This window comes from Parambassis ranga, chromosome 17, assembly GCF_900634625.1.
Source record: "Parambassis ranga chromosome 17, fParRan2.1, whole genome shotgun sequence".
Lineage (NCBI taxonomy): Eukaryota > Metazoa > Chordata > Actinopteri > Ambassidae > Parambassis > Parambassis ranga.
In genome coordinates, this window is record NC_041037.1 from 22814653 (window position 1) to 22836369 (window position 21717).

The following is a 21717-nucleotide window of genomic DNA, read 5'->3' on the forward strand; positions in this document are numbered from 1 at the left end:
TTGAGTTTCCCACAGCAGCAGTTGCAGCAGCAGCAAAGACAGCAGCAGCAGTAACATCCGGTCAGGACCCCACAAACCAAAAACAGACCCTGCAACAGAAACAGGGAGTCACTCCAGATCACCCCACATAGTGCCCCCATCAGTCACACTACCTGAAGGCCCCACCCCCACCTTGGCCCACCAGGTGGACAGCATGAAGTATGTGTTGACATTGTCCTCTCCAAACTGCTGGGCAACATAGAGCCCCAGAGACCCATACGAGTCATAGATGTTCCTCTTGCTAAGGTCGGACAGGACGGCGTGGGCGCTGTTCAGCTCCTTAAATTTCTCGGCGGCCTCTGGGTTGTCCGGGTTTTTATCTGGATGGTAGCGCAGTGCCAGCTTCCTGTCAGCAGACACATGGGACAGAAGACACCTGTGAATGTCTCAAAATGGCTTCCAGAGGTAGAGACGGGTGTGTCAAACATCTTTCAACTCTGTCCCTTTGACTAAAAAAAATCTTTGTGACTGTTCCTGTTTCCACCACCAGAGGGAGCCAACATGTGTGTGGGTCTGACTCGGTGTTTAGAGCGATTGTCTTCTCACCTGTAGGACTTCTTGATGTCATCATGGCTGCAGCCTTTCTCCAGATCCAGGATCTGATACAGAGACTCTCCGGATGTGGACAAAGTTCTCTGCCTCCCGTCAGACATCCTGATACAGGTGGACAAACAGCAGACAGGACCTGTTATTATTATTACACCACTTCCTTCATCAGTATGTTCAATCAATGATTCCATTGATGTGCCCCGAGCTGTAAATAATTAACAGAAGGCTCCTCACAGGTACAGCTCAAGACTCTCCATCATTGATTGATATAAACCGACCGTTCATGTCATGTATTTACATGAACATTAGAAACAGTTTGATCCAGTGGGATTCATTCACTGAAACTAAGAGGCCTCATTCCGTCAGAATCTCTAGATCCAGGTGTTTGTAGGTAACTACAGGCTGAAATATGTTGTTGTTCTATTAGCAGCTGGTTAATCCATTAATGTTGACCCGTCATGAGAATAGTTAGAGAGTCTTTGAGGTGAGTAAAGCTTTTTAAAGTAGTTTCTGACAGAAATGAAAGCCGGGAAGCAGAAAAGGCAGACATGCTGTAATACTCCAGCTCAGAGGGCGACCGAGCAGCCGGTCCGAGGCCCCTGAGGGCCCGGCCTACCTCTGAGCCCTGAGAACTCACAGATACCAGAGAGAGGCCTGCCTGCCAGCAGTGATGTCACCCAGGTGGGCTCAGCGAGCGTCTATGTGCAGAGAAATCAAAGGTTAAAGAGCAGTTACCTGTCTGCTGAAGCCTCCAAGAGTCTCGCCGCACGGCGTCCCAACAGAGCGTCTACCTGTTCAGGTGCTGCGCTCACAGGATCTCTGACAGCTTCCATCAAACATTTAGCAGCGGCTCGGCTCAGGTGACCACGAGCCGCCACGTCTGCTCGGGTTTCAGCAAGACGCTCCAGTGAGCGCATTGTCATCGGGGAGGGAGAGTGGTTACCACGACAACCAGGCAAGTCAGGATGGGGTGGGGCAGACGGGGATAGATAGTTAGACAGATTGATAGATAGATAGATAGATAGATAGATAGATAGATAGATAGATAGATAGATAGATAGATAGATAGATAGATAGACAGATAGACAGATAGATAGATAGACAGACAGACAGACAGATAGTTAGACAGACAGATAGATAGATAGATAGATAGATAGATAGATAGATAGATAGATAGATAGATAGATAGACAGATAGACAGATAGATAGATAGATAGATAGATAGATAGATAGACAGATAGTTAGACAGACAGATAGATAGATAGATAGATAGATAGATAGATAGATAGATAGATAGATAGATAGATAGATAGATAGATAGATAGATAGACAGATAGACAGATAGTTAGACAGACAGATAGATAGACAGACAGACAGACAGACAGACAGACAGACAGATAGATAGATAGATAGATAGATAGACAGACAGACACATAGTTAGACAGACAGATAGATAGATAGATAGATAGATAGATAGACAGACAGACAGACAGACAGACAGACAGACAGACAGACAGACAGACAGATAGACAGACAGATATGTGTAAGGTGAGATAATGAAGTGTGTGTGTGATGACATCTAGAAATAAACACACAAACATCAGACTGGAGGATAAACTGTGCTTTTACTGCTAATGATAAACTGGGCTTCAGAGGGCCGCCCACCACAGGACACGTCAGATAAACTAATAGGGAGGAGTCCATCAGGCCACATCGACCAATCCCTGCACTGCTGCTGGGTCACACTGGCATCTGCAGCTGGGAGTACTCATCCTGTCCCTCCTTCTCCTCCAGGTGAGGGTCGACATCATCAGCATCCAGCTGTAGGGTCAGAGGTCAGAGGTCAGCTCCTCATCTCATCACATCATCGTCAGCATAAAGCTGAGCAGTGCCACTGAGCATGTGCAGTAAGCAGCTTAGCATGGGTGAAACAGAACTGTGTGTGTTGGGGGAGGTGAGACTTACACTCTGCAGCTCCCTGCGAGTGAAGAGGCGGGGCAAAAGCAGCATCCTCACAGGGATGGTCAGCAGCAGGACAAATGGGAATGCCAGCGCTGCTGCCGTCGCCATGACGACCCACAGTAGAGACAGACACGTCAGCTGGATGACAGTGAACAGGTGCATCCTTACCGTCTGCACCTGTGAGACAGAAGAGGCAGCTGACACTGTAACATGGCTACTGCCTCGTTCAAAGTCAGCTGACCCGTGACACCCCACTCAGGGGGTCAGGTGACTATCAAACTGACCTTGCGGACGTAATTGTGGTTGGGATGGTACTTTGGGGGCATTAGCAGCAGAATGAGTCTCTCAGTTAGCTGGATCCCGTTCAGGGACATCACGCCCATGTACAGGAAGATCCCAAAGAGCACCGCAAGGGGGATCTGACGCAGAACCTCGCCGATCACAATGGACAGACCTGAGAGCAGAGACCACATCAGATCGGACATAGATCTGAAGAGCAGCTGCAGCAGAGGTGGAAGTCGTACCGACTAACACGGCCACAAGAAAGCCCGTCAACCGCTGCTCCTTCACCTCCTGGATGCGAGGTTTGTCTCCAGGGGCACCGGCTTTGCTCATGACAGTCAGGGCGTTGGTGTGGGTGACTGAGCGGACCGTGGCAGCAGATAACCAAGGCAAGCCAAACAGGGCAGAGACTCCGCCCACCACCACAATGATCAAGAGGTCCAGGTGAAAACCCGTCCCCTTCACAAGCATCCTCTCTTTCTTACTGACAATCAGCCTGAGAAGGAATCACAATCAAAGACACAGAGTCAGAAGTTCTAACCCAGGTCAAGTCTGACGTCAAAAACGTTTTCACCTCAAGACAGGTCAGCCAGAGATGAACTAACCCTAACCCAACATTAGGACAGTAAGGTCTGAATCAAGATAACTTCATCTGAAGAATAAGAGGCTGTACGCTGTGATCTGGGACTCCATGAAGAGGAGGATGAACACAAGGATGGCCGGCAGGATGCTGGCACCCATCATCCAGACTGGAAACTGGCCATCTGAGCCCAGAGGAGAAATCAGCCAGCCCCGCTTCTCCGGACTGGACACGGAGAATCCACTGGGCACGCTCAGTTTCTGTGAACCAACAGCAAGAGGGTGATTCGAGCCATCCCATGTCATGGAGGGCCACAGCCTGCTCCACCCTCACCTGAGTGTAGGTGTCCTCTACACTGTAGTCCACCAGCACCATGATGAGTATGGCGATAGGAACTCCAAAGTCTCCAATGATCCTACGCAGCTGAAACACACAACAAGTTACAACCAGCACTGCTGGACCACAAAGAGGCCTCTCAGGTACACCACTGCACAGACCTGTAGGACTCAGAGAGGACAGTTACAACCCCAGAGAGGTAGAGTGTCTCAGGGGTTTGCACCTGCTGTGTGTGGCTTTGTGTGTCTGTGTGTCTCTGTGAGCCTGTCTGTTGTGCTTGCAGGTACTGACCCTTCCGGGGAAGAAGGAGCTGTTCTTGAACTTGCGCAGGTAGAAAGCGATAAAATAAGTTCCTGCCATGAGGAGTAGTGACAGCAGCGCAGTGTTCGGCTCTCCAACAACCTTCCCAGGATGCCCGGGGATCGTCGTGGTGTAGTTACAGAGGGGTTTAAAAACAGTGCTGTTTCCGTGGTAACAAGTTTGGAGTGGATGCTCCTGAAAGATCTGAAAAGACCAACAAAGAAAAAAACATTCAGGTCAGTGCAGAATGAAGAGCCTGGACTCTATGCAGACACACACCTACCTTGACAAGTTTGGCAAAAGTCTCGTAGATGAAAATGAGGGAGATGAGGAAGGAGAAGACCTCCTGAGTGAAGCGGGAAACGAAGCGGACGAGGATGCTCCCCTCAAGGGCCACGGTCAGGAGGACGATGAGCACCAACCAGAAACCAATCCACACCCGGCCGGTCAAATACTCGATCCCATTGTCTTTACAGAACTGCACACAGATACACACACGCTTCATGTGGCTGCAGGCTACTCCTTCTCTTAGCTCTTTGTTTCATCTACATCTCTCCCTGGCTGGGACATGTGGCCAGTGTGTGGTATGTGTGTTGATGACAGTGATAGTTTCAGATGTGCAGCAGTCTGAGCTCACCGTGTAGAAGGCCTCCTCAAACACCAGCAGCGGTCCAGAGAAGCCGATCACCAGCAGAGGCTGAGCTCCCAGCACACTGAACACTATCCCCTGCATCGCCGTGGCAACAATCAGCTCCGACACACCAATCAGACCCTCTGTTTTTTCACCTGTGTCACAGCGGAAAGATCGAACCGTCACTGCCTGCTCGCCGACAGCACTCTGTCTCTCTGAGGGTCACTCTTACCCAGCAGTCCACCGAAGGTGATGGCAGGCGACAGCGCAGCAAAGTAGATAAAGATGATGGCGGCCATACACTGAGGGTTCAGAGCATCTCGGATATCACTGAGGTACTGAGGGTAGCGCCGCCTCACATCTTTGATCAGACCTCCGAACAGACGACCCGAGCGCCTCAGAGGCTCGTCGCCAGGTTTAGAGGGAACAAGAGAATCTGCAGGAGAGAAACAGAGGTCAGAGCTCAGTTCATGAAAGGTTTCACGGCTACCAGAACTCCCTCTGTGGACCTAATGATGCTGCAGCAACAGAAGCAGTGCGGAGCTTCACCTTCATCCTGCTGAGCGCTGCTCTGTTTCTCCTGCAGTTTGATGCTGCTCTGCTCCTGCTCCCTCTTTTGCAGGATTTCTCGTTGGAAGCGAGTGACCGAGTGCAGCAGCTCGTCTCTGCCAGCCTCAGAAGGCGGAAGCACAATGCTGCAGTCCAAGAAAAGGTTGATGGCTGTCAGCAGGTCCTGGCGGCCGTCAGCCTGGTATGCCACATCATGGAAGTGCTGAAGGAGGAAGAACACAAGGATGACAATGTGTCAGGATACTAATTAGTTCATTTCACAGGGACACCTCCAGTCCCTGATCCATTATGTGCTGGTGAGGCCGTGTGAAGTCTGTGAGGACTCACCTTGTCTGACATAAGCGTGGAGATGGAGCGTCCCATCTGGTGATAGTTGATGTTGGTGGTGGGGGGGCCCAGCAGGAAGAAGAGGAACCTGACGGGGACGGGAACCTCCAGCACAGATTCCAGCAGAACCGCTTCTTCCAACCGCACAAACGCTGACGAGGGCTGGTCCAGGAAGGTCACGCTGCCTACAGACACAGCAGAGGGATACAGCCACCCATACCTTACCATACCAATGTGTCCGAACTTCCTGCTGCCTGTGGTGATCAGTAGTTTGGGAGTAAAGTTGTGTGCAAGTTTACAGTCGTACCGACAAGGACGACGGTGGCCTCAGCTGTCTCTGGGATCTTCTCCATCAGCTTCACCTCGAGTTTGGAGCAGGAGTGTGAAGGGGGTGGAGCTTCTTTCTGGAGACAGAGTAAACGCAGTGAATCTGATTGGTCCTGGGTTGGGGTTAGGTGGGCCTGGCTGTAGTGGAACCTGCAGCTTTTCTTTACCTGGTTCTTCTCACTATCAGACTCTCTGGGATTTATCCGACCGATGGAGGGCTCCGACTGGCCGCCTTGTCTGTCTATCACGGCAGCCATGTTGGCTGCAGATATGTTCCTGCTGAACAGGCTGTGGTCTTTGTTGTCGCTTGGGTGACTGAGGACAGATAAATTCCATTCAATTGTATTCATACAGCTCATTTTACAGTCAACATTACAGAGACCCAGAGCCTGAACCCCCTTAAGAGCCTCAGTGTCAGGTCCCAGGAAGAAACCTTGAACAGGACCCGTACATTACAGAGAGCAGACATGACAGGCTGTTGAAACTATGAATTTATGAATGATGAAGACATGACGACTACAGGAATAAAGGAATCCAACATGGCTGAAACTGACTAGTTTGCACTGGGGGCATCATTCAGACATACAGACAGGACAACCTGTGTCTCAGCAGCAGCACTTGCAGGACGTTGGCTTGGTCTTCAGCTTTAATCTGATCTGAGATCACCATCTTCTCCACCACCTGCTGAGCAATTCCCGGCAGGGTCCTCTGCTTCAGGTCCAGGAGGACCACCCCTGAAACAGGGACATCATGGAAAAGGTAACATTAGGCACCGACACCATCAACTCATACTTTATAATCCCAGGGGCTCCATGCATGATCAGACATATTAACAGGCTAGAAAGATAAGATACGAATGGTAGTCATGTATAACTGGAATAAAGTAAAATGAAAGCATAAAACAGCATGAACATCACAGTGTGTCAGATCAGACTGCTCTCAGAGGGAGGAGTGAGCTCCTGGGGCTCAGTGCTGCATGTTGCAGGATCAGCCTGCTCCTCAGCAGCACGTGGTGGAGAGGATGGAAGCTGTTCTCCAGGATCCCTGCAGCTCAGACGGCACCATGGCAATGCCGTCCACACACTGCTGACATCGTCGTGGTAACAACAATGTCATGGACACCCTAATGTCACTATCATCATCGCACTAGAATCTTCATCACTATCAATACATCATTATCAATACTGTGATCAGCACACTGATAGCGTCACTCATCGTTCTCCTCATCACCATGGGATATGGTCTTTCTCAGCTCCAGCAGCGAGCGGAAGGACAGGGAGGAGATGTGAGGTCTCCCCCAGTGCTCCGTCTCCTCCTCCTCCTCTTCAGACTTCATCCATCGAGCGGTCTCCCTCCATTGGAGCTCCTGGTTCCTGTCGATCACCAGTTCATTCAGCTCCACGAACACCTGCAACACACACACAGACTGAGCTGCATCCAGGGCCCCAGCCGTGTGACGGACAGACCCGTCCAGACAAAGGTTCGACTAGACGTGACAAAAACCCAGAACCTGACAAAGCCGCTGAGCCCGGTTAACATGGAGCAGAGAGCCAGAAGTTAGATCAGCTGTACCTGCTTCTGCCTGTTCAGGTCCACCCCAACCATCCTGAAAACCAAACACTACTGAGCTGAGGGCGGGTTGAGCCTGCACTTTACCCAACTCCACCTGTCTGACCCCCCCTCCCTGACTCCACCTGTCTCAGCTCAGTCTCTGGACTCTGTTAACTGTTAGAGTCCCATGAACAGTTCAAACAATGAAAGCAGTCAACCTGTGAGCAGTGAAAGTGGGCCGGCTGAAGTCTGAAGCTGCACACGTAATCAAAGCAGAGGAAGTGTCAGCTGAACAGGAGGGTGAAGCGTTGTGATTTCAGGTGGAGGTAGGGCAGTGAAAGCAGCTGAAGTGTCAGTGAAAACACAGATGAAGATGACGTGCTGTACACTACAGTGAATGAAGTGTAAAGATGAAAGCAGTTCAAGTGGAGCATTAGGATTCACGGCCATGTGTTTGTGCCGTCACGGTGTGTCTGCAGTGAAGTGTCAGTGATGGTGAAGCAGCAGGTCACAGCGGCCGCGCCCTCTGACCTCATGGGGGCCGCGGACCGGCTCCAGGTGTCGGTTTGTCCCGCTGATGATCGGATCTTTGGGCACATGGACAGTTGTCCCTCTGGAGCTCTGCCTCACCGGGTGATGGCAAACAGCTGGAACATTGTCCACCTGGTGACCTGAGGGGACGGGACATGATCAAAAGCGACCCACCATTCATTTTTATCAAGTCAGCAAAAACAAAACGTTGCCCGAACCACGATACAAGGGAAGGTCTGACACACAAACACACTTCAAACACTAACATCTTTCCTTCAACAGAACTGTTTGGTCCATCACACGTAGAACCAGAATCAGAGGAGGTCGAATAAAAGACACACAAATGGAGAGTTCATCTAAGCCGACTGCAACTTTAAACCAACACACACAGACACACAGACCTGTCCGGCTCCCGTGGGAACAGTCTAACAGCATTTCAGGCTCGACCGAACAGTAAAGGCTCATTAACAGCCAATTAACTAAACACACACACACAGATGTGCTCATGCTGTCTGCAGGTGAGCTGGTTTCAGGTTTCAGATAAAAAGGGATTTTCTGTTTAACGAGATGTTTTCACGCCATTTCTTTCTGGGAACCAACCATTCAGATTCCTGCGTGTTCACAGCGCCCTCTACCTGCCAGGCTTCTGGAGCCGAGACAGATCGTGTCCCACGGTGAACATCACCATATCAAACCTAACAACAACAAACCAATGCCCACACATCAGGCCAACAGATGACATTTACAGCTCATATTGAAGAAACATTGATCCCACACAAACATTTACATTAGAATCAAAAAATACGTTCAGTGTGTTTCTAAGCCCTGAGGTCTGTCTGCAGGAGTGCCAGGTAAACCAGAGAAGAACATACTCACTATGATCAAAGGTGTGGACACATCTGAGCACAAGCAGAGACACTTCTGACCGAGTCCTCCACACCCAGAACCACACACACACAGTAACAATAGACAGAGGCTGTGGGCCGGCTGTGTAGGATGGCAGAATTGTGTTCAGGTCAGCAGTAGCTTCCCATCACATGATGAACATCAGCGAGCGACAGAAAACTCTTTCATGTTGGAAACAATCCTCCAGGAGCCCACGAGGGACACCACGGTTTGCCAGTGCATGCTGGGAGAGGTTGCAGTGCATCACACCCAACCCTCCAACAGAAGGTCCCTCCATTAAAACCACATGCTAACAAAGCTAGCAATTCAGACTTCAGCAGGTAGCATGCTGCTGTGTTCAGCTTCAGTTGAGCCTGTTAGCATGCTAACTTTTGCATTATAGTGAAGCTTGAATGCTACATGTTGTATGTGACACCATGTGATGTGTGTGCAGAGCCTGTGTACTGACTCATCATCGCATCCTGGACCACAGATGTTTCAGCCTCGTTGTTAGGGGCAACAGTTGTTATGGTACAACCAGGTGAGAGGCCATTGTGACTAGATGACGAGGTGGGCGGGTCACTGTGAGGGGGAGGAGTCACAGTTAACCGGGCCAGTGATTCATTTAATTGTGTCAGTTTCCACACTATGTGTGACTCACCTGGGTGTGGTCGTCTTGCCTTTCTCTCCATCGAAGACCTCCTCTTCCTCCTCCCGGTCTTCTTCTATGGTGTTTTCGGCACTTGGGGTGGAGTCTCTCCTGCCCTCCATCCTTCTCTCATTGGTCCCCTTCCTTTGGCTTTTGGACAGTGGTTTGGAAAGAGAATGATGAAGGTAGAGGGAGGAGTAACGGTGCTCTGCAGCAGGAAACAGATCATTCATTACAAATGTTGTCATTGTCATCACTCTCGTCATCATCATCATCATCATCATCATCATCATCTACATTGTCATCAGTCAGAGACACTGTTGGAGAATCAGCTTGGACCTCCCATCCAATCCAAGAACCCCCTAAAGAACCAAGAGTCTGACCTTCCATGTCTTCACCATAGCTTCTGTGTTTCTCTGGTGGATGAAGGATCTGCTGAAAACATGGAACATCGAAGGCCTGGTCCAGGCCCTCCTCTTGTTCTTCATCACTGTGGCAGCATAAGGGAGGAGGAGGAGGAGGAGACTATGGAAGAGAGAGGAGCCAGAACCATATAGAGAAGAATGCCGAACAAGGAGAAACATATGAAACCATATTCTTACATCTGATCATCAGAGGACCAATCATTCAGGTGATCAATAAAGAGGATCAATCACTCAGAGGATCAATAGAGAGGATCAATCACTCAGAGGATCAATAGAGAGGATCAATAGAGAGGATCAATCACTCAGAGGATCAATAGAGAGGATCAATCACTCAGAGGATGAATCATTCAGAGGATCAATAGAGAGGATCAATCACTCAGAGGATCAATAGAGAGGATCAATAGAGAAGATCAATCACTCAGAGGATCAATCATTCAGAGGATCAATAGAGAGGATCAATCACTCAGAGGATCAATAGAGAGGATCAATCACTCAGAGGATCAATCATTCAGAGGATCAATAGAGAGGATCAATCACTCAGAGGATCAATAGAGAGGATCAATAGAGAGGATCAATCACTCAGAGGATCAATAGAGAGGATCAATCACTCAGAGGATCAATAGAGAGGATCAATAGAGAGGATCAATCACTCAGAGGATCAATAGAGAGGATCAATCACTCAGAGGATGAATCATTCAGAGGATCAATAGAGAGGATCAATCACTCAGAGGATCAATAGAGAGGATCAATCACTCAGAGGATCAATCATTCAGAGGATCAATAGAGGATCAATGACTCAGAGGATCAATAGAGGGGATCAATCAGTGTTGATGAGATCAGGATTATGGATTGATTGGTATGACTCACAGCAGGCAGACTGTCACCATGACCTACTGAATTCTGATGATGACTCATGGCTCCGTGTCAGAGGTCACGTGGTGCAGATCCTGATAATGAGCAGAAATATTGATACATGACAAACCTATTGATCAAGCTATCGTCTGAAATGTTTACATCATTCAATGTGACTAATGAGGTTCTTTCAAAGTAAGACGTCATGGGTTGGTGAGATTTTCAAAACAAAGTAACAGACACAACAGTGTGCGTGTGTGTGTCAGTCTCTGTGTGTAAATGTGTGTGTGTCAGTCTCTGTGTGTAAATGTGTGTGCGTCAGTCTCTGTGTGTAAATGTGTGTGTGTCAGTCTCTGTGTGTAAATGTGTGTGCGTCAGTCTCTGTGTGTAAATGTGTGTGTGCAGTGTGCTGCATGTGTGTTCCTCCTCCTGCCGGCCTCGTTCAATAACTGGACCGAGTGGACAGCTGCTGGACTGTGATCGGGCCGTTCATAGATCTGAGACCGAGGCCGGGTCTGCTGGAGCTAATCATATTACTGATGCTGCTTCCATTGGCAGCGTCCAGATGTTTCCAACATGTCTCCTCTGCTCACATGCTGAGTAAGCTGGGCTAACACACAACCACACAAGGGGAGGAAACAAAGAGGTGCAAGACACACGACACGTCACTACACACACACTTCCTGCTTCACATTAACCGAGTGTGTGTGAGTAGAATCCTGCAACACAGCAGAAACAACAGGACAACAGAACAACACAGGAGGAGGAGTCACACTGTGACCTGAGGGCGACTCACAAACCCTGATCATCAGCTGCAAGGTAACCCTGCAGGCCTGTCAGTCACACAAACAGACACACACAGGCAGACACACACACACAGAGGCAGACACACACACACACAGAGGCAGGCAGACACACAGAGGCAGACACACACACACACACACACACACAGTGGCAGAAACACACAAAGGCAGACATACACACACACAGAGGCAGACACACACACACACACAGACACACACAGACACAGAGGCAGGCAGACACACAGAGGCAGACACACACAGACATAGAGGCAGACAGACACACACACACAGTGGCAGACACACACAGAGGCAGACACACACACACACACAGAGGCAGACACACACACACAGAGGCAGACACACACACACACACAGACACACAGTGGCAGACACACACAGAGGCAGACACACAAACACACAGAAGCAGACACACACACAGACACACAGAGGCAGACACACACAGAGGCAGACACACAAACACACAGAAGCAGACACACACACAGACACACAGAGGCAGACACACACAGAGGCAGACACACAAACACACACACAGAGGCAGACCCACACACACACACACACACACACACACACAGAGGCAGACACACACACACACAGAGGCAGACACACACACAGACAGACACACACACACAGGCAGACACACACACACAGGCAGACACACACACACACACACACACAGAGGCAGACACACACACACACACAGGCAGACACACACACACACAGGCAGACACACACACAGAGGCAGACACACACACACAGAGGCAGACACACACACAGAGGCAGACACACACACACAGAGGCAGACACACACACACAGGCAGACACACACATACAGGCAGACACACACACAGGCAGACACAGACACACACACAGGCAGACACACACACAGGCACACACACACACACACAGGCAGACACACACATACAGGCAGACACACACACACACAGAGGCAGACACACACACACACACATAAGCAGACACACACACACAGGCAGACACACACACAGGCAGACACACACACAGAGGCAGAAACACACACACAGAGGCAGACACACACACAGGCACACACACACACAGGCAGACACACACACAGGCAGACACACACACACAGAGGCAGAAACACACACACAGAGGCAGACACACACACACAGAGGCAGACACACACACAGAGGCAGACACACACACACAGAGGCAGACACACACACACAGGCAGACACACACATACAGGCAGACACACACACAGGCAGACACAGACACACACACAGGCAGACACACACACACACACACAGGCAGACACACACATACAGGCAGACACACACACACAGAGGCAGAAACACACACACAGAGGCAGACACACACACACAGAGGCAGACACACACACACACAGAGGCAGAAACACACACACAGAGGCAGACACACACACACAGAGGCAGACACACACACACACTCTTTGAAATGTTCAGTGACTCACAGAAACATCAGGATGCACCAAGTCCTTCTCATGATTAGTCCATCTGCAGCAGACTGACCTGAACACACTCAGAAGTGTGTGTGTGTGTGTGTGTGTGTGTGTGTGAGCTCACCTGGTCAGTGTGTAGCAGTGTCGTTGCTCAGGTGAAGCAGAAACACTCTGTCTGCAGCTGCTTTTAAAACCCAGTGTGTGTTTATTGATCCAACTCACACAACAACAATTATCCTCATTCTCACAGCTGAGTGTGTATGTTTACATGTTATTATGTGTGTGTGTACACACTGTGTGTTGATGTTCATCTAATCTCTGCTAGGTTCCCATGTCAGCTGCACACACACCTGAAGAAACCTTATCATCATCATCATCATCATCACACAGACGATTCCTCTGTTTGTGTGAATGGTTAATCTGCTGTTGGTGCATCAGCAGCTGGGTGTGCTGGGAGGGGTGGACGACATTCCAGGACCTTCATCCTGATTCTAGAAGACAGATGATCAGGTTCTCCTTTGGGGGGACAACAACACCAAATCACAGTCCCAATGACCAAGTCCTCATGGAGTCACTCCTCTGAGTCCATCCTCTGATTAAACAGTGACGGTCAGGTCAGATCTGGTCACTGAGCTGCTGCTTCCTTCTCCTGCTTCCTTCTCTTTTTTACCTCCTCCAGTCCTTCGTGGATCCTTTCTATGGCCTCCTGATCTCCAGCTTTCCGAGCAAGACTCAGAGCTTCCTGGTAGAGCCGGACCGAGTCCTCTAGCCAGCCTGCAGACAGAGTGAGACCTGATGAAACACACACAGGACAGGCCGGGTGAGCGCCGACCTCTGCTCACCTGTGTGCAGCAGGATGCCAGCCATGTTCCCCAGCAACACGTGCTGGTCAGGGTGCCCGGCCGAGCGACTCAGTTCCACCGCCTGCTGGACCAGGACGAGGGCGTCATCATGGCGACCCTGCAGATCCAAGATAGTGGCTAGGTCGCTCATCATCACCAGAGTCTCATGAAAGACAGAGAACATTTGATCACAATCAGTACAGTATCAGTATCCCACAGTATCCTGTGGGTGAGTGTACCTGTGGGTGAGTGTACCTGTGGGTGAGTGTACCTGTGGGTGAGTGTCTCCTTGCTGTGGGTGAGTGTACCTGTGGGTGAGTGTACCTGTGGGTGAGTGTCTCCTTGCTCCTGGCGGCAGATGTTCAGGGCCTTCTGGTAGTCCTCTCCGGCCTGCTTCAGGTGTAGTGTTGCTGCTCTGTATCTAGCCCGTGAGTCCAAGCACAGACCGAGCAGCAGGCGGGTTTCCTTCCTCAGGGCCTCCAGCTCCTCTGAGGACAATATCCAATCACAACAAGGACCACGTCGCTGACCAGTTTCAGCTCTCAGTTCCACCTCCACATGTGAAGGCAGCTGTTAAACGTTACACACCACCCCTCACCTGTCGGGTCCTCTGCCAGCAGCATCTTCTGCTTCTCCAGCTTGGCCTCCAGAGACTCTGTGCAGAAGGTGAATCCATGCTCTGCAAGCTCCGCCCTCAAACAAACAGACAGACAGTCAGTGACCTCTGACCTAAGCTTCCCGTCAGCTGATCGCTTACATCTCCACCTACTTGTTCTGCTCAGCATAGATGGTGGCCAGTTTCAAAGATATCTCGATGACAGCGTTGTCATCCTGGACAGAAACAGGAAGTGATCACTGGTTGGACGATGCTGAGCCGGACCCGCTGACAGACTCACCTGTGGGGTTCCTCCTGCAAGCATGAAGCTCAGCGCAGCTTTGAAGAGCTTCTCAGCCTGACAGGGGAGGAGAAGAGGGAGACCTCAGCAGCCTGCGGGGGGCAGTGTTCACTCACAGAAACAGACTCGGCTGTGTTTGGACCATACTCACACTGTCCAGCTGACCCTGAACATAGGCCACGTTCGCCATCTGCAGGAGAGACATAAACAAACCGGTAAAGCGCTGTCAGTGGGACAGAAGGTCCATCCAGGTCAGAGGTTACCAAGCTGTAGGTGTAGATGATGGCCTGGTTGTTGTGGGTCTGATGAGCCAGCGCCACAGCCTGATGGAGGAACGCAGAGGCCGCCTGGAGCTGCCCCCGGTGCAGGCTGAGCTGAGACACACACAGAGCGGTGCTGTTAGTACGGTGGACACTGCTGGCCGTCCTCATAGGTCCTCACAGGTCCTCACAGGCTGCACTGAGCGTCTCTGCACACACTCACAGGTTAAAACCAGCTGTGGTTCAGTACCTTGGCCTTCTTCAGCAGCAGGATGATCTCATCCTCCTTCCTCTGAGCTTCATCTCGCTGGTCTTCATCAGCGCTGCCAAACAGGGAGAAGGCTGCTGACACACGTGAAGGGTTAAATCATCACATCTGGGTGTAAAACACAAACACATGAATCTGTGAAGTTCTGAATGGCATTTATGAGGAACGCACCCGCCGCGGCCCACAGCAGGGTTCTGCCCCCTCCTCCGCCCCCTGACTCTGCTCTGGTGGAGTCATGTCCGGTCAGGTTTTCCCAGCATGCCGAGCTTGTGGGCAGCACAGGCTGTAAGGTCAGCGAGCAGCTCTGCCCTCTGACAGGTTAATGGATCAACCAAAGAGACAGAGGTTAGAGAAGTGATGATCAGCAACATCTGGAAACACTTCCGGTATTGGTCCATATCATATCAATATGTACACTGAACAACACCACCTCAGCAGCCGAACTGCGCGTCCGTGTGAACCCTTCAGAACTCTGAGAGCAGCCGAACCGTTCTGTCCTGTTAGAGGTCGGCAGTAACTAACCGGACCAGTTTGGTCCAGTTTCGAACCGAGTCTTTGTGGAGGACACGAGGTGGGTTCAGCTCACCTGCTTCCAGCGAAGGTCCGTCTCAGGGGTCCTCCTAAACACCTGAACCCGCTCACACACCGTCTGAGGACGGCACGGGGCAAAGCGGAGGCAGCCATCTTCCCTGTTTACATAACGAGCGGAAGTCCCGAGGCGCGACTTCGCGCCTTCAAAATAAAAGCACCGGAAGAAAAGCGTTACAACTCTGAGGATTTATTGTGAAGATTTATCACCTTCTCCGCCAGTTTTATTTATATTATTTAATTAAAATGAAGTAATTATTTAGGGAGTTATTAAATCACCCATTGAAAGGATAACTAACCTTTACAGTTTCAATCTCATATTTATTCAAGTTAGTGGTAAATACAGATAAACTTTGGAGCAGTGCCCCTGGCAGCTGTGATCCGCCCCCTGCTAGAGACAGCGATCAGCTGCTTCACTTCAGTCAGCCATCGTGTGTTTAGGCTGAAAGGGAAACTATTACATGACTGCTGTAACTTCCATGGCAGACACACACAAACCTTCATACAAGCTGCGGGACCTCTTCTTTAACTGTGCGGTGATTTATTATGTAAATGAGGCGAGTCATCAGTGGCTGACATCACACAGGTTAGAAAGACATTCATTCGTTATCAGAGGGACTAACAAACCTGTGTTTGGTCAACAAGCAACAAAACAGTCACATAGGAGGATGTGACATGACATGAAGTCAGAGTTGGTGTTTGAGTCATGTGATCATCCTGCTTGTCACTGTGCCTCTGTGTGTTTGTGCCAACATGGCCGCCAGCTGAATACACCCTGCTGAGCTGACGCTGGTTTGGGAAACACAGATTGTTTTTGAGGTGAAGAGGCGTCGCTGTTTCATGTGTCAGTCGTACTGGTGTTATCATGGACGACTCTCCCCTTCTCTGGTTGGCCAGCAGGGGGAGCTTTTTCTCCACACCGACTGCTGGTCCCTGCAGAACAGTGAGAACTCCCCATCGGTCACTCTGCGGGCTGGTGGTCCGTGAACCTCTTCAGGTGGTAGCGCAGCACTCCTCTGGTTTTGAAAGTCTTGCCACAGCTGCAGATGTGCGGCCGCTCGCCGGTGTGGTTGAGCTGGTGGATGCGCAGCAGCGAGCTAGTGAAGAAGAACTCCCCGCATGTGATGCAGTAGTGGCTCTTCTCACCAGTGTGTTTGGCTCTCTGGTGGCTCAGGAGCGAGCCCGAAGTGATGAAGCTCTGGCCGCAGTCCCGGCAGGTGAAGGGGCGCTCCCCGGTGTGGATCCTCTCATGGGCCCTCCAGGAGTTGTGGTAGGAGAAGGACTTCTGGCAGTACGAGCACTGGTACAACTTTTCTTTGGTGTGGCTCAGTCGGTGCATCTTCAGGTAGTGGGCGATGGTGAAGCTCTTACCACAGTCGGCACAGGTGAACGGCTTTTCACCCACATGGAACAGCGTGATGTGGGACCTAAGGTGAGACGACTGGGTGAACCTCTTCCCACAGGTGGTGCAGAGGAAGGGCCGCTCTCCTGTGTGGGTCACCATGTGCGACTTGAGGTGGGGTGACTGGGTGAACCTCTTGCCACACTCGGTGCACTTGTAGGGCTTGAGGCCAGTGTGGGTGCGGTTGTGCAGCTTCAAGCCCTGCAGGCTGGAGAAGCACTTGCCGCACTCGGTGCAGTGGTAGGCCCTCACGTCCTCGTGGGTCCGCTGATGGCAGCGCAGGCCGCTCAGCAGCTTGAAGCCTTTGCCACAGGTGGGGCACTTGTGTGGCTTCCTGTTAGAGTGGGTCACCTGGTGCAGCTTCAGGCTCTGGGGGTTGGCAAAGGTCTTGTTGCACTTAGGACATGGCAGAAGCTTCTGGTTCCTGTGCGACTTGCGGTGGAAGTTGAAGCCCTGGTACGACACAAACATCTTCTCGCAGACGTCGCAGCGGTAGCACTTCTCCTCCTTGTGTTCCTCCAGGTGCGTGCTGAGCTCATCTTGCCCGCTAAAGCCGTCGCCACAGAACCAGCATTTGAAGGGTTTGGTTCCCGAATGTGTGCGGTGGTGGGTCTTCCAGTCCCTCTTCAGGGCAAAGGTTTGGTTGCAGTACGAGCATTGGTAGGGCTGCTGGCGGTCGTGTATCTGCTGGTGCATGACAAGGCTCATCAGGGTCGGGTACGTCTTCCCACACTGCCAGCACTCATTGGGTTTCTGTCCTTGATGGACCCGTAGATGAGCCTCGAGGTGGGACCTCTTGTAGAAGCCCCTCTTACACTCGGGGCAGTGGACCATCTTCCTGCCCATGTTGGTGGGTCGCTGCTGCCTCAGAATCTGTGCACAGAGCTGCGGGTGGTCGTCTGCAGGGGCAGAGGTCAGAGGTTAGGTCAACAGTCAGCTGATGTTTGTCTGCTGAGTTAAGATAAAGACCGACATCAGAAGAACAAACTCTTCCACATTTGCTTTCTACCAAACTGATCAACGATGAGATCAATCATTCTCTGCTCACCTGTAGCCACACACAGGAAGTCCCGCCCCTGCAGCCACGCCCTGCAGTCAGTCAGCTTCACACACAGCTGCCTGAGCACCGGGTACCACTGGATCTCCACATCACTGTCTGGTTCCACTTTGACCGGAACCACGTCCTGAAAGCCTGAATCCTGAAAGGACAACATCCATCATCAGCCGTCAGAGGCACCTTAACGCTGTGATGACGCTGTGATGACGCAATGCAAACTTTGTTGTTGTTTACGTTTCTAGATATCTAATCATTCAGCTTATCAGTAACTGACTGTTCACATCAGAGGGATCGATACTGATCTATAACCGACACTCGGCTACATCCAGCTACCCTCCACCAAAGCCCAGTCTCAAACCGGGTCACAGCACTGATCCAGACCGACCCTGGCTTTCCTCGTCGGACGGATCTGTCCTAAAGCGGAGTTGGGTTCGGATCTGGCAGAAGTGGACCCGAGGACCGCCCTGTCCTCTCTGTTCTGTGTAAAAGCCGGAGCCCGTGGTTCGGTTCGACCCTGGCTGTGTGTCTGATGTTGTGAATGGAGTTTACGGTCAGCAGCTAGCTCGGTTAGCTTAGCCCCGCCAGCGGTGTGTGGCCGTGTGCGGGTGGAGGCTGTCCGGCGGGACGGACGGGGGATTTACCGGTGAGGCCGTGTCGTCCTGCATCCTCCAGCACCGCCGCCCGATCCGGTTCTGACGGGAAAAGTGACGGACGGAGCCGCGACCAGGAGCAACTTCGGCTGCAGCTGTGGACTTCCGGGGAAAAGTTCACCCCCTAACTAGCACACACACACACACACACACACACGGAATGTGTGCGCGCGACAGGAATCACGCGCACCTGCAGCTACGGAAGCCCAGACGTATCAAAGTGATGAACTCAGACTCAGTTCACATGACTTCACCGTGTGCAGAGATCTGTGGCTCTGTTCTCCAGACCCTGAAGCTGCTGCTGCTTTATAAGTATATATAAATATATTTATATGGAAACAATGCTGCACTTCTCCGTTAGGTATATTTTTATTTGTTAGCTGCTGCAATAGCAAGGTTTCCCTTGGGTTAAACACATTATTCCTACAAACACTATGAACTGAGTGTCAGACTCTGATGGTCCTTCCTACAGGGGCAGTCGTTTATTTTCAGGGACGGCGGCTCAGACCATCCGGTGAAGAACTTCAGGCGAGTCTCCAGACAGAAGAACCATGAGGGGGTGTCTCATGGGTCCGCCTCTGTGACCGGGTCACTGCGAGGAGTGACGGTGCCTCTGCTGTGGGGATGATGGCGCCACCTGTGTGACGCTTCACACTCCGCCTGTGTTTTATTTGAGAGTCCACTTCCTGAAGTGTTCGTGTCTGATGCTCAGAGGACTGCAGGTGGACATGAGGTCAGCACAGTCACACACACACCGGTTTAATCAGCAGCTCGGTAATCAACGATAAAAACAATCGGAGCACGGGTCCATCCAGACTGTGGGCTCCATCCTTCACACGGACCTCTGGTGTTCAGCAGCTGGAACGACAGCACGCAGCATTAGTGTTTAAGATTAGAACAGAGGATAAGGGGGCTGTCGACCGGCGGCTCCGGGATCAGATGAACGCTTCGGTCAGTTTTTGTCATGACCCCCGCTCTGAGAACAAACTGCCGGCGGGGGCTACAATTCGGCCTTTTGTTCACATCATCTCCCGGCAGCGCCGCCCAGGCTGCGACATGAACGCAACAAACACTCACCGCCATGTTGGGAGCGCTGATGACGCCACAGCCCCACGTGTCGGTGCCTGTCAGGGTCCAATCAGAGAACAGAGAGTGGGTCAGCAGACATGTTGTGAACACAGCCCTGCAGCTTGTGGAGCAGCAGCCAGGATCAGACTACGCTTCAGTCCGGTTTTGTCACGGCCCCCCCTCTGTGAACAGACTGCTCGGAGGGGCTTCAGTCGGCCTTTTGTTACATCACTTCCGGGCCGGTGATGACGTCAGAGCAGCTGATATTGAGCAGCTCTTCGCTCTGAGAGCTGTAAGGTCAGCTTCAGCCTCCACCCATCAGGAAGCCAGGTTCAAAACACACGAAACACGCGAGAATCTTTACCTCTGACTGGACACGTGGCTCCGAGTGCGCCGCCATGTTGCTCTCCGTCATGGACCGGCGCTCCAGCGATCTGTGCCGCCCGGCGGGCCGCGCTGCCCCGCGGTAGCGCGCCTGCTTCCTCCCGGCAGCATTATTCGAAACAGCTAAACTCCCTGAGCCTGAGACCGGGCCTGGGCCTGAGCCTGAGCCTGGGCCTGACACCGTCCCTGCGCCTGAGCCCGGGCCTGAGCCTGAGCCTGAGCCTGGGCCTGAGCCTGGGCCTGAGCCTGGGCCTGAGCCTGGGCCTGCGCCTGACACCGTCCCTGCGCCTGCATCCTGTCCTGACCGCCTTCTCTAGCGTACTGCCAGCGCGTTTTGAAGGCCCGCGGACCTCCTGCTCCTCCTCTTTCTTCTTCTTCTCCTCTGCTCCGCTGAAAGGGCTTGCGCCCCCACATGGCCGGCAGAGAAACAACAACAATAGCAGTCATAATAATGCTCTATATATTTAGAGTACATACATGAATCTATATAAATAGATTAAACAGACCTTCCAACACTCCTTGAAGAGGCTTCTGTGCTGCGGTGCATTAGGTAAACTATAATTTCAAACAAAATGTCCCTGTGTGGAGCCTGTCAATGTGCTGTTATGGCATCTATGGCAGAAGAACAGGAGGGTGGTGTTTCAGGAGTTCCTGACCTACAGCAGGCGAGCAGATGACAGCCCGCCCACTCTGAAGGACTTTCATACACTCCTGTGTACAGCCAGGAGCCTGTGTCTTCTTCCAGACTGAGAGCTCCACAGACTACAGTGAGGAAGCTGAGCTGGTCCTTCTGTGCTGAAAGTCCACCTGCAGCCTTTCAGACTCCCTGCTGTCCATTGTTCAGGAGTGGAAGCACATGTATACACAGCACGTGCTGGACTCCTGTTACTTTAAAAAGTGACTAAATATAGTTACTTCTCCCAAAGAGTAACAGAGTTACATCCTTATAAAGTAACTAATTATCAGGGAAAGTGTGGTCTTTTAAATGTTCAGACATGTGAGCACACTGACCTGTCCAGGCTGTAGCCGCCTCACCCATAGTCAGCTGGGCCCGGCTCCAGCTCCACCCGCACTGCGGGACACAGCGGGTTAATGGACGATGGACGGATGTTAACACACTGATCTGCACCAGGCTCCTACCAGGTCCAATACATGATATGATCATTACTGCTGGATCAATAAGACACAGTGGCTGTTGGAGCAGGTTACATAACAGCAGCATGTGG

General features: G+C 51.4%; 3 protein-coding genes, 1 non-coding gene and 1 pseudogene across 8 annotated transcripts; all 5 read right to left on the reverse strand.

The window, feature by feature from the left end:
• The window catches only part of LOC114449275 (dnaJ homolog subfamily C member 5-like), a 2498-nt pseudogene extending 1078 nt beyond the window's left edge, over positions 1 to 1420 (reverse strand).
• A 780-nt stretch (positions 1421 to 2200) lies between these two features.
• On the reverse strand, positions 2201 to 13242 carry slc4a2a (solute carrier family 4 member 2a). Of its 3 annotated transcripts, none has more exons than XM_028426781.1 (22): positions 13201 to 13242; positions 10812 to 10891; positions 9903 to 10044; positions 9532 to 9727; positions 9340 to 9452; positions 7986 to 8125; positions 7134 to 7311; positions 6502 to 6637; positions 6071 to 6218; positions 5884 to 5980; positions 5577 to 5761; positions 5229 to 5451; positions 4912 to 5115; positions 4686 to 4834; positions 4332 to 4526; positions 4040 to 4252; positions 3746 to 3835; positions 3506 to 3672; positions 3075 to 3328; positions 2835 to 3004; positions 2554 to 2727; positions 2201 to 2409 (listed from the first exon to the last, which is right to left on the reverse strand). In XM_028426781.1, the coding sequence occupies exons 2-22, from the start codon at positions 10857 to 10859 to the stop codon at positions 2329 to 2331; spliced, it is 3303 nt and encodes a 1100-aa protein (XP_028282582.1). In that variant the 5' UTR covers positions 10860 to 10891; positions 13201 to 13242; the 3' UTR covers positions 2201 to 2328. The 3 variants fall into 3 exon arrangements, with proteins under 3 accessions (XP_028282582.1, XP_028282583.1, XP_028282584.1); XM_028426783.1 differs by having other exon boundaries at positions 2310 to 2409; positions 2554 to 2764; XM_028426782.1 differs by lacking the exon at positions 13201 to 13242 and having other exon boundaries at positions 10839 to 10877.
• Positions 13243 to 13258: 16 nt separating this feature from the next.
• On the reverse strand, positions 13259 to 16068 carry ttc19 (tetratricopeptide repeat domain 19). Its single transcript, XM_028426784.1, has 11 exons — positions 15929 to 16068; positions 15514 to 15653; positions 15325 to 15416; positions 15078 to 15188; positions 14966 to 15004; positions 14815 to 14871; positions 14688 to 14749; positions 14517 to 14611; positions 14243 to 14406; positions 13919 to 14081; positions 13259 to 13850 (listed from the first exon to the last, which is right to left on the reverse strand). Exons 1-11 carry the CDS (start codon positions 16024 to 16026, stop codon positions 13702 to 13704), a joined length of 1170 nt encoding a protein of 389 aa, XP_028282585.1. The 5' UTR covers positions 16027 to 16068; the 3' UTR covers positions 13259 to 13701.
• A 157-nt stretch (positions 16069 to 16225) lies between these two features.
• LOC114449498 (zinc finger protein 664-like) lies at positions 16226 to 20846 on the reverse strand. 3 transcript variants are annotated; one of them, XM_028427216.1, is made up of 3 exons: positions 20472 to 20846; positions 18381 to 18531; positions 16226 to 18231 (listed from the first exon to the last, which is right to left on the reverse strand). In XM_028427216.1, the coding sequence occupies exons 1-3, from the start codon at positions 20520 to 20522 to the stop codon at positions 16892 to 16894; spliced, it is 1542 nt and encodes a 513-aa protein (XP_028283017.1). In that variant the 5' UTR covers positions 20523 to 20846; the 3' UTR covers positions 16226 to 16891. The 3 variants fall into 3 exon arrangements, with proteins under 3 accessions (XP_028283017.1, XP_028283019.1, XP_028283018.1); XM_028427218.1 differs by having other exon boundaries at positions 16226 to 18283; XM_028427217.1 differs by lacking the exon at positions 20472 to 20846 and adding an exon at positions 19031 to 19220.
• LOC114450520 (small nucleolar RNA SNORD89) lies at positions 19968 to 20075 on the reverse strand. The gene has a single exon (XR_003672093.1). It is a non-coding gene; the product is annotated as a small nucleolar RNA SNORD89 (small nucleolar RNA).
• Positions 20847 to 21717: the final 871 nt, after the last annotated feature.

What these genes read in the sequence shown, in the direction of transcription:
- LOC114449498 (XM_028427216.1), bottom strand. Translation starts at nt 20,522, where the DNA reads ATGACGGAGAGCAACATGGCGGCGCACTCGGAGCCACGTGTCCAGTCA. An exon ending in AGCCACGTGTCCAGTCAGAG is followed by an intron (nt 18,532 to 20,471) that starts GTAAAGATTCTC and finishes TTGTCCTTTCAG; the next exon opens with GATTCAGGCTTTCAGGACGT. An exon ending in CTTCCTGTGTGTGGCTACAG is followed by an intron (nt 18,232 to 18,380) that starts GTGAGCAGAGAA and finishes CTGCCCCTGCAG; the next exon opens with ACGACCACCCGCAGCTCTGT.
- slc4a2a (XM_028426781.1), bottom strand. Translation starts at nt 10,859, where the DNA reads ATGAGTCATCATCAGAATTCAGTAGGTCATGGTGACAGTCTGCCTGCT. An exon ending in TTGAGGAGGCCTTCTACACG is followed by an intron (nt 4,527 to 4,685) that starts GTGAGCTCAGAC and finishes ATCTGTGTGCAG; the next exon opens with TTCTGTAAAGACAATGGGAT. An exon ending in CTTTTGCCAAACTTGTCAAG is followed by an intron (nt 4,253 to 4,331) that starts GTAGGTGTGTGT and finishes TGGTCTTTTCAG; the next exon opens with ATCTTTCAGGAGCATCCACT.
- ttc19 (XM_028426784.1), bottom strand. Translation starts at nt 16,026, where the DNA reads ATGGCTGCCTCCGCTTTGCCCCGTGCCGTCCTCAGACGGTGTGTGAGC. An exon ending in CGGACCTTCGCTGGAAGCAG is followed by an intron (nt 15,654 to 15,928) that starts GTGAGCTGAACC and finishes TTAACCTGTCAG; the next exon opens with AGGGCAGAGCTGCTCGCTGA. An exon ending in AAGGAGACACTCACCCACAG is followed by an intron (nt 14,082 to 14,242) that starts GTACACTCACCC and finishes GTCTTTCATGAG; the next exon opens with ACTCTGGTGATGATGAGCGA.